General features: G+C 38.9%; 2 protein-coding genes across 2 annotated transcripts; one reads left to right on the forward strand and one right to left on the reverse strand.

Moving 5' to 3' along the window:
• The first annotated feature begins 496 nt into the window (after positions 1–496).
• LOC111611939 lies at positions 497–2,992 on the forward strand. Its single transcript, XM_023350984.1, has 3 exons — positions 497–1,159; positions 2,050–2,257; positions 2,349–2,992. The coding sequence occupies exons 1-3, from the start codon at positions 844–846 to the stop codon at positions 2,476–2,478; spliced, it is 654 nt and encodes a 217-aa protein (XP_023206752.1). The 5' UTR covers positions 497–843; the 3' UTR covers positions 2,479–2,992.
• A 1,254-nt stretch (positions 2,993–4,246) lies between these two features.
• LOC102226757 (centrosomal protein of 57 kDa-like) lies at positions 4,247–9,464 on the reverse strand. Its single transcript, XM_014470664.2, has 11 exons — positions 9,200–9,464; positions 8,731–8,917; positions 8,389–8,577; positions 8,181–8,308; positions 7,960–8,088; positions 6,942–7,019; positions 6,732–6,827; positions 5,651–5,722; positions 5,320–5,543; positions 5,098–5,242; positions 4,247–5,018 (listed from the first exon to the last, which is right to left on the reverse strand). Exons 1-11 carry the CDS (start codon positions 9,245–9,247, stop codon positions 4,845–4,847), a joined length of 1,470 nt encoding a protein of 489 aa, XP_014326150.1. The 5' UTR covers positions 9,248–9,464; the 3' UTR covers positions 4,247–4,844.
• Between the last annotated feature and the right edge of the window lie 814 nt (positions 9,465–10,278).

The raw sequence follows: 10,278 nt of genomic DNA on the forward strand, positions 1-10,278 counted from the left end.
TGTGTTTTTGGTTGTCATGACCCTGAAATTATAATTCATTAGGTGACTTCTTCATTACAGTTCATTACAATTAATGGATAATAGCCACTCAATAAATTGCAATTTATTAGGTGATTTCACAGGGAGCTTGGATGGATGTGATGAATCCAATCACTCAAAACATTTTTCTTATTTTTATTTTTAAAAAATCTTTGAAAAATCTTGTCCTTCTGCTTCCAAATTCTCCTCCTAATTTGTTCTGACTATAGCCTATAACAGAGGTGCCTCCGGAAATGCACTATTTGATGATAAACAAACAAGCATAGCAACCAACTAGAAGAGCAGCAAACTCTTCTGGCTTGGGTTCATATTCGTCTCCAATGATGCCACTCCAGAATCTTTCTTTTCTATTGTGGCCAGGACAAGCCACTAAAAATTTTAGGGTGGCACAACTAACATAAAAATAATTACTAGGTTTTTACATGTATGTACTGATTAAAGAAGAAGGTGTGTGTATGTGTTTGAGCTGAACATGATTCTCCGGGGGGGCCAGTGGGATGGTCAGCACTTTTTCCAGTGCCCCCCTCTTGGGGGCGCCACTGGTCTCCAATTAAAGCTATTGTGAAGAGCACATTTCATTTCCGACCCCTATCTTGGCTTTCATGAAACTAGACTCCTGTGCTCATAAATAAAAGAACCCCTGTGCGGTGCTGGCTGATCACTGGAGCTCTTTCAGCTGTATAAGTGGTGAAAGGCGACATAATCGGCCCACATTAAGATCCGAACTGAGATTGAGACACGCACACAGAGAGGACCTGGAGAGACGCTCATCTGGAGGAACCGCATAAGTCTCCTGGCGGCAGCATGATAAACCCGCAGCAGCAAGGCGAGCCCTTCCGGCACGACCCTCCTCCGGTCTTCGGGAAGCCCTGGTACTGGCAGCGCAGCAGCAGCACCATGGAGAGCAGCCGCAGCCTGGCGCAGGTCATCATGGAGATGCGCGACGAAATCAAGAAGTTGGAAGCGGAAAACCGAGAGCTGCGGGGGGACTGTGGTGGTCAGCATTCAGGGACGGCAGGAGACACCAGCGCTGGAACGGAGCAACCCGCGATACTGGAAAACCCCTATGGGAACCTGAGACGGAATGCGTCTGCGCCAGTCCTGGAGGGACAGTATAAAGGTAAGAGCAAGTGTGCAGAAATACGCAAAACAGTATATTCTTTAATACAATTCAGCTATAATAATAATAATAATAATAATAATAATAATAATAATAATAATAATAGTTATTATTATTATTATTATTAGTAGTAACTATTAGAAATAATAATGATGGGATTAGGCTTTGGCTTCATTGTTTTGTCTCTGACCAGAGATTCTCTATATATATCTAACTGAAAATAAGTGACAGACAAATATTATGTACACATAACAGACAACTTGGGAAAAAATCCCATTGCTGGTCTTGTCTGTACTTATTATTATTATATTATTTTTGGGCCGGACATTGACTAATTTAGCACACCAAGTATTTTTTTTTTCTTAAGGAAAATTCACTAAATTTTAAATAAATTAATACAAATGAATTTAGGCCTGGACCATCCTAAGACATGAATATGATTTGATCTAATCCGTTACTCTAAATTCTAGTGGTTGATCTCCTGATAAAAGAGAAACTTCAAGATGTCTTTTGCAGCATAACAAGTTTCCTTCAGGGATGCCCCGTATTTAGATCCATCCATGATCCCATCAATTCTCCCTACGGAATACAAGCATTCATATATTGAATTCTTCCTCCTATATTATCATGGTCACCTTGGATGATTTTTATTTAGATTAAACTACCACACAACTTTATCAAAGCAGTTTTTTTTTTTTTTTTTTTTACCTAAGATGCATTTTTCTTATCAAGTTAGACATGTTCACAATATTCATGACTAAAGAATATTAGTCATAAATCATTTTGTAATAAAACAAAATTATTGTTTTATTACTAAATAACTAATGGTGTGAAATTAAGAGCAACTGGATACATTTTAAAAGGTTTAGTTTCACTCGTTTTTGTTCTAGAAAACACTGCCATGACTGTGCGAAGGTACTCCACGAGCTCCGGCCTCTCCGGGTTGACAGTGAGAGAGGGAAGAATCGACAAGAACAGGCAGAGTAACTCAGGATGGGCCAGACTTCATGAAGAAATCCAGCATGACAGCGATGTGTTTGGAGAAGCAGAGAAAGCCAACAACCGCCACTCATTGCAGGAGTACGTCCATAAAAACAGGTACAAAGACGTTCTTTAAGGTGTGGCGTTTAATCGCTGACCGTGTTCCGACTGAGGTGAAATCATTCCTATCATTTGGTTTTCCCTTTAGGGCCAAGGTAAAAACTGTAACCTTCCTTCTCCCCGTTGATGACATTTACACCAGTCGACCCGTTCTGACCAAACACCGAGAGGAGCCCAAAATCACCGGTCTGGCGTCCATAGCCGAGACCGAGTCCTGAGAGAAAATGTTAAAAAGACTTCGGACATATTATTGGAACAGGTTGAAGATCTAAACTGGAACTTTGCATCCTCATCTGAGTTTTTTCTTCCCTCCTAACTAGGTCAATTTAGATTGGGCTCTTAATGAGTAAGAAAGCAGACCGATTTTTATCACACCTGACCAAGAAACCGGAGTCTCTGATTACAGGTGCTCTTTTCATTTGGCCATGGCAATCTATGCCTGGTCAACAGGGATGAGACGCGGGCCTCTCTGAACAGAGGATCAGGTGTCCGGACTCCTCTCCCGGTCCGGGCTGTGGTTTCAGGGTGACACATGTGGCAGCCTTTATCAGACTCAGCTGTGTTCGCTGACTCTGTCCGTGTGAGTCACGTCACAGTCATTATTTATTCATCTCTTGTTCTCTTTACAAGGCACGCTGAAATGCATATCCACAACCCCAAGTCAAACTGGCATCCTGAAGAGGATTTTATTTGTAACCCGTGCAAAATGGGAATTAAAGGTGTCACCAACAACATGTGTCCCTATTCAGGAGGTTTTATTTAGCAACATTACCCAATATCTCACAACCACACATCATCCTCATTAAAATCTAAAAATGACACATGAAACATCAGTTTTTACTGCCTGATAAGCAGCAACGTGGTTTATGTAATTATGTAGTCAACTTTTGCATGAACAAAATCTAGCTGTGTCCTCTTGTGAACTCTTTTACACAGCAATGGGATAAACATTCGCTAGCATGTTTTTATTAAATGCACAGAGTTAATTGTTTAAAATGAAACACAATCAAAATTAACACTGGTACAAAAGTAAACGTTTTCCCCAAGTGGAAATAGTTATTTTTCGGGATGTCTAGTGAATGAGTTACAAGTAAAGCCGTACTGTCAAGCTCAAAAGCGGAATGAGCAAACTAGTGTCTTGTATGGAGTTCAGTGTTGTACCTGTTAAAGACCAGTTTACAGCTGGTTCTACTGGACTGAGTAAATGGAACAAAGTCAGTGATCTGCTACATTTGCTCCAAAGTTCAGCAGATCACCGAAAGTTGATTCCCCTTCAAATTTAGCACATTTTGCGCTTTGACAACAAATTTTGGTGAATTTAAATAGATTGACATAGATAATTGTGTAATGAAACAAAAATGAGACTTGGTTTCAAAATATCTTACAGAAAAACCATTCAAACGTGTGGCGTACTTCTGTATTCAGCGCCTTTTAATCTGAAATATAAATTAATTCAAGTGAAAAGGTTTAAACTTACAGCAGCGCAAATGGAAACATGGTTTTCATTTCCTTCAGGTTCTTATGTATACTGTGTTATACTAATTACTGTTTTTTGGTCTATCGCATAATAACTGATCCTAAAATCATGATCAGGTTGTAAAATGTGAAGAAAATCCAAGTGGAATACTTTTGCTAAGGACTACATGCTTAGAAGAAATTATCGTAAGTCTTCCACAGCTGTACTCCAAGTATAATAAAAAGTTAAAAATGATTACTTGTCTTCTGAGAGCTGATGTCGATAGTTTTATTTATTTAATATGTGAGGACGATATGTCCAGCTCTTCTTTATAAATTTTGAGTAATTATGAATTTAATTGAAGACGAGAGCAATGGTATTTTTTTGATATCTGAAACTGTGTATATATATATATATATATATATATATATATATATATATATATATACATATATATATATATATATATATATACATATATATATATATATATGTACATAGGTAGTACGTACATACTACCTACCTACATACAAGATTGTATCATATGTATAATACAATCTTATACTCTGTTTAAAGAAAATTTTAAAAAAATCAAAGCACTCTTAGTTTGCTTCACCTTGTACATCAGAAATCAATCTGGAAGTGCGTCGCTACACTTTTCCACCCTCTGCTGGTCAGAGCGTGGAAAGTTGAAGAAGATGCTCAATGGAAATATTCAATTTCTGTTTCAATAAAACATTTTAAAAAGAACAACCTGATCATAGCCCAAACTAAGGCATGTAATTTAAAAATCATAAATTATTTGGTAACAGGCACCTTTCATGATATCCTATATGAATGGCAGCCACTTCAGATACTAAACTGAGGGCTACTTGAAGATCTTGGACTTTCCTTGTTGGACTTTTGACTTTAGTCGATGTCCTTGTTCTATTACTAAGTAAGAACTCAGAAAATCCGACTGCCGAGGCACCAATAATGTCATAAAGAAGATGAAAGCAGTGAATCTTCCTGTTGTGTGTAGTGGGTTTTCAGCACGAGGCAGATTCAGGTAAGAACTAATAGTCAGAGGTAGAAGAATAGCACCAAAAACAATAAACAGATTATGTTATGAATATATTGTAGTGAGTTTCAGATCTGTAAAGAGTTTTGCAAAGCTCTCATATCTTTCAGAAGCATCAGGTTCTTCTTGTTTCTCTCAACTAGCTGAGCTTTAGTTGATGCTTCAGAGCGCCCTCTGGTGGCAAGTCTTTCTCCAGTTCGACTGTTCTTCCCAGACTTCACCTTCTTTCTTAACTTCTTTATCTGGAGCACAAACAAAGACACTCATACACCGATTTTGTCACACTACGGATGCAAAATGATAATTATTGCGAAGGCCCACCTGTAATTTATGCTTGCAGAGCTTACTGATCTGTTCTTCTTTACTCTCCATTCTCACCAGTAGCCTCTCCTGCTCCCTCTGAAGCGCTCCCCTTTCCTCTTCAGAGGCGCTCCCTTCCATTTGCTTAATCAACTCACCGTGCTCCCTGTATGCGACGAGGATGCGCCTTAACATCTAACCAAACGGGACTCCAAAATTGAGCAGATTTACAAGCTTGCTCACAAACTGATGAGGCACAGCTCTTCCTGCAGGGCTTCTAGCAGCTCCGATAGCTCGTCTCCGCAAGAGGACGACGACGTGGAGGAAGCGTCTGACTGGCTGCTCGTTTCAGAGTGATCTGCGTCGCGAGACAGGACGCGTTTGTTGCAGAGATGAGGCTGGTGCCGTTTCAGGAGGGACAAGACTGCCTGAACGTTGGCTCTGACCGAGTGGCTGCAGGCGACCGACTGGAAACGGAAAGAGATTTAAAGATAAACACTGAGGGGGAGAGTGAGGAGGATTTATCATTGTGTTTCAAAAGGCACAACCAGAAGTGTACAAGTGCAAATGGTACCGTTCCAGTGACAAATGGTATGTCTCTTAGGCTCAGTCTGTAGTGAGGCTCTGTGTATTTTGGAGAAGGTTGCTGTGGGAAAAAAAATTGAACAATGATTTAGCAAACAAGAGGGAAAGAAGGATACAAATCATGACAGCAACTTAACATATGTTTTAAAGATTTAGCATCTAACTTTTATTTAAAAAACTGCTTTTTACATATTTGTTACAACTGTTGTGACAGTATTATATGAGACTGATAATCTGTAGAAAAATAGAGCTCCCCTGTCTTCCCTCAGTGCTAACTATAGAAACAACTAATCAGAGCCAGGAGGCGGGTCTTAGCGCTGTACATGCTGCTCACACTCCCCTCCCTTGCTCTCCGCTACACTACAGCGTCTTCCTGATAAGAGTGAATAGCTCAGGCCACCGATGACAGCGGATAAACAATTTGTATGCAACGGTAGGTTGTTTATCCGCTGTTAGCACATTGAGCAGTGCGTACACCAGCTTGATTGACAACACTTAGATCTTCCTCCAGGCTTTGAATGGTAGTTTTTGACTGGGAGCAGTGCATTTCTGCAGATGTCAATAGTAGCACTGGGAGGCAGCAAAGGAGCTGATTTTTTTTATGTCACAGATTATCTGTCTCATATGTCACGACATGGTGACAATTTTAATAAATATGTAAAAAAAAAAAAAAAAGTTTTATAAAAGCTGCATACTGCAGGTTTTATAGCTTTTAATTGAATGATTAAAAGCTATAATCATTCAATTATGATTATAATTGAATGAATATAATTCAATTATAATTGAATTATAATTGAATTTCACCTTGCAGCTGAAACATTTTTCAGCTGCAAGGTGTGTTTCACTGACTGTAGTGCAACATACAACATGGTTAAATTGTGGTGAAGTGTGTGTGGGTGTGTTTTTTAAATGTCTGTTTGGTATTTATGTATTTAAACATCAAGACCTTTAATATTTCCAATGCCACTGATGTTACAGTTGGTCTGAAGGAACTGTAAATAAAATGAAATGTGACTCTCTTGAAGTGCAAACATGCCAAACACCGTGAGCCATCCATTAGAGGTTGTTACCTTTGAGCTGGATTTCTTCTCTTTGAATTGTCTGATGGAGAAACGTGGAGAAACGGACTGCAGCAACATTCTGTTGGCTTCCATACCTGTCTGTAGCTGAAGGTTGCAAGCAAAACGAAAGCATGAAAATAATAGTCTTTCGACTTATCAATCCCAGCTAAAAATAAAATATAAAAATTCAAAAACAATAAGAAGATAAAGTCTTTCTACCTGATTGGCTTTATCCAGAATGAGCCTTCTCTGGTGCTCCTCTTCGTTTATCTTTCTTTCCAATGCACAGATCTTCATCTGAAATCAACAACAATCATCATCACTGTGCTGCTGATAATAACGATACTACAATAATAATATGACACCAACACTCTGTGATAAATTTTATATATGGTTAGTGTGAACTACTTTTTTTTTTTACCAGTCTATCTGAAAATATAAGACTCCAAAAAGCATTTCTGTGACATTGACTTAAAATTTGGTTGGTTTGTTGATATTTTGTTGTGCTCTGAACTCTTCCGTGGCCATAGATAGCTAAAAATACAGCCTTCCAATTAGATCTGGGACAATGCATAAGCTTAAAGTGTCACTGACATGATAAAACCACTTGCATGTCTGAGAAAGATGGAACTAATGTGTGTTCATTCTATGTAAAAAAAAAAAAGAAAAAAAGAAGCTTTTAATAAATATTAGTGTTAAGGTTTTGTCGTAGTAAGTGGGTCAAACAATGGTGCCATCTTGTGATGTAATCAGGGTAAGTCAAATCATAAACAACTGAGGCTGAGTACAGGTATCGCCAAGAAGCGGAGGAATTGTGAGCAATGTATTTGGAGGAAGAAGCTAGATCGAGTAATGAAGGATTGCTATATATTTTGAGCCAGATAGTTCAGGAAGCAACAAGTGACTCCAACGTCTCTGGGGAGGCAGAGTCGGAGTAGGACATCCGTCACCTCCAAATCACTGAATGGTAATAAACAGATCTATGAATGTAGTAATTATTCATCTTTGATTCTGGTTTAATCCAAATGAGCCAGTTTTATGACTGTTATTGCAAGAAATCAGAAGTGGTTTTATTCTGCGCCACTCTCATCATTACCACAGATTTCCCTTTGGGGCCAATAAAGCATCTCTGAATTTTTTTTTGAACACTGTTCCTTCTTGTGATGCTAAAACTGTTTAATAGCTACATTTTGCTTAAAACCCCCCCAACAAAAACATGTTTGTGCCTTGTACGTACCTCTGCATTTTTCTGTGTGCAAGTCAGCCTGAGATATTCCTGCTCAAGTTTTTCCAGCTTTTCCAACTGAGCATGCTCGCTCAGTCCATCAGGCTGCTGACTACCTGTACCCGGTTTCTCTGTTAAAGCCTACGAAGGCAACAAATAGCTTTGTTCGCGTTACAATGTTTTGTGCATTTTGAAGCATGAGGTGTTACCCAACTCTTCAAGGACATCCATACCTCTGAGTTCACCTCCTGATTGGGCAAGCTGGTGCTTTCTGTCCTGGGCAACATCCTCTTCATCTGCTCCAACTGTCCTTCCAGCTTCTCACAACGATTCTCTGCGGCAGCAAGGTGGGTGATCAGCACTGCAAATGAAGGACAAAATATGTAATGAGTTAACATACAGAATTTAAAACTTCAATTCCGTTTGGAGGTCATTTCTTACCTTGGTTACAGTTTGACTGCTCACTTGCTTTTCTTTCTATGTCCTCATCAGTGAGGAGTCTCTGCGCAGGGCTGTCACTTTGCAGACGTCCGTCCTTCAATAAAGTGCAAAGGCTCAACTCTGCCTGCTCTTTCTCAAACTCCAGCCTCCTAATCTTCTCTTGGAGGTTCCTCAAGGCAGATAAGATCGCTGCAACAGTATAATTAACAGAATAAAATCAGCAGGAATTAAAGGATGCTGTTGCGGCTGAGACATTCAAGTAGTGTGGCATCATGTTGCACGTGTAACCATGGAGCTCTAACACATTGCTTGAGTGGAAACTTTTGTCCACACACGAATTACCTGCACTGCTGCTCTCTGGAAGAGCTTTGCTGGGAGATGCTGGACGATATGAATCCTGAGTGAATGTTTGGGGCGTGTGACGTGCAGGAGCGTTGATGGAATATCGATGAGCAGGATAGGTTTTATAAGACGACAGGGAAAAGGTGTCAGACACCATCCTGCTAGGTGCTGGAGAAGAACGCGGTGCCTGCAGAGAAACAGGATCAAGAACATCTTGAGAATGTCAATGAGAAGCTATTTCTCAATTAATAAAAGCTTGCAATTAAAAGAACATAACAAAAAAGTACGACAAGCGTTTATATTTACGACTTAACTAAAAATAAGTTTATTTAAACATAGACTTTTAAGCTTAGCGAGGAGCTGTTTTGAGAATGTAGCAACCACTGCTAGCGGTTTGGCTAATACATATAACCGACAACGAGTAAGTTCAAATTCTTTCGAGTTAAATGATACAAAAGAGTAGAGCTACCTTATGCCGATAGGATTCTGCTGTGGGTGTTTTCGAAAGTATCTCCATTGATGCACAGCCGATGCTGTCCGCCTAAGCTAAGGGTGTAAACCATAAGATTTGATTTCAAACTTGGTCAAGCAACGCCCTTTTTAATTATGACAAGCTAGCCAAGCTCCGCTTTTTGTACAGCCTCTCTGTGCAAATATATTGTGGGGGAAAAACAACAGTAGGCTCTCCTTGGTGTTCGAATGATACCAAGTCCGGGTTGGCCCGTTATACACGACGCTCAGCAGGGCTAAACATAGACGTAGACAATAGACTTCGCGTTGCCCCGTAGAAACGTACGTCAGTTCTTCCGCCATTTTGTGAGTGGCAACTTCATCTCAGTAACATAATGCCTTAAAACGCTGCGGTCCTAGAACTTGATTCACCGAATTAAGGAATTAATGTAAGTGCGCATCGGTTTAATTTTATATCGTGTTTTGCAGCAGTAGTAAATGCGTGTATGTGATTTTAATAAATGTGTTATTATTATTATTATTATTATTATTATTATTATTATTATTATTATTATTATTATTATTATTATTATATGCTGTTGTTTTTGTATTATTTTAGGTATTGCATAATTACACATCGTGCTTTAAATGCATTTAAATTTATTTATTTGTTCACCACTGAAAGTATTATTTTTCTGTATAGTTTCATTTGGACCATCCAACCAATTTCATGGTTAGCAATGTATTTTTCTCCTGTCTTTACTGTATTATTCTTTCCGTTGTTCGCTTACTGCTAATGTAATGAAAATGTTTAAAGTGAGAATATATCAGACCACCATTAAAATACTATTTGTAATTCAGAACCGTGAACTTAATGTACAGCAATTGTATTCATTTCTTTAAAAGTGAAAGTTGAATTTTACATTACTCTACTTTGTGTGTCGTGTTCACACACAAAAAAAATGATATTGTTTTTGTTTGCCTTCCAACAAAAATACCGTTGTTAATATAGCGAAGTCAAGTATTAAATATCGCTTTGCGGCGTCTAATTCTTCAATTTCTATACATTTTAGTACGCGAGGAGAAGGTTCAGCGGTG

This window comes from Xiphophorus maculatus, chromosome 18 (assembly GCF_002775205.1).
Source record: "Xiphophorus maculatus strain JP 163 A chromosome 18, X_maculatus-5.0-male, whole genome shotgun sequence".
In the NCBI taxonomy this organism is placed as follows: Eukaryota; Metazoa; Chordata; class Actinopteri; order Cyprinodontiformes; family Poeciliidae; genus Xiphophorus; species Xiphophorus maculatus.

Coding starts and splice junctions, on each gene's coding strand:
- LOC111611939 (XM_023350984.1), top strand. CDS start 844: ATGATAAACCCGCAGCAGCAAGGCGAGCCCTTCCGGCACGACCCTCCT. Junction 1,160..2,049: donor CCTGGAGGGACAGTATAAAG/GTAAGAGCAAGT, acceptor TTTTTGTTCTAG/AAAACACTGCCATGACTGTG. Junction 2,258..2,348: donor GAGTACGTCCATAAAAACAG/GTACAAAGACGT, acceptor TTTTCCCTTTAG/GGCCAAGGTAAAAACTGTAA.
- LOC102226757 (XM_014470664.2), bottom strand. CDS start 9,247: ATGGAGATACTTTCGAAAACACCCACAGCAGAATCCTATCGGCATAAG. Junction 7,020..7,959: donor GCACACAGAAAAATGCAGAG/GTACGTACAAGG, acceptor TGTTGATTTCAG/ATGAAGATCTGTGCATTGGA. Junction 5,723..6,731: donor AGAAGAAATCCAGCTCAAAG/GTAACAACCTCT, acceptor TTTTTCCCACAG/CAACCTTCTCCAAAATACAC.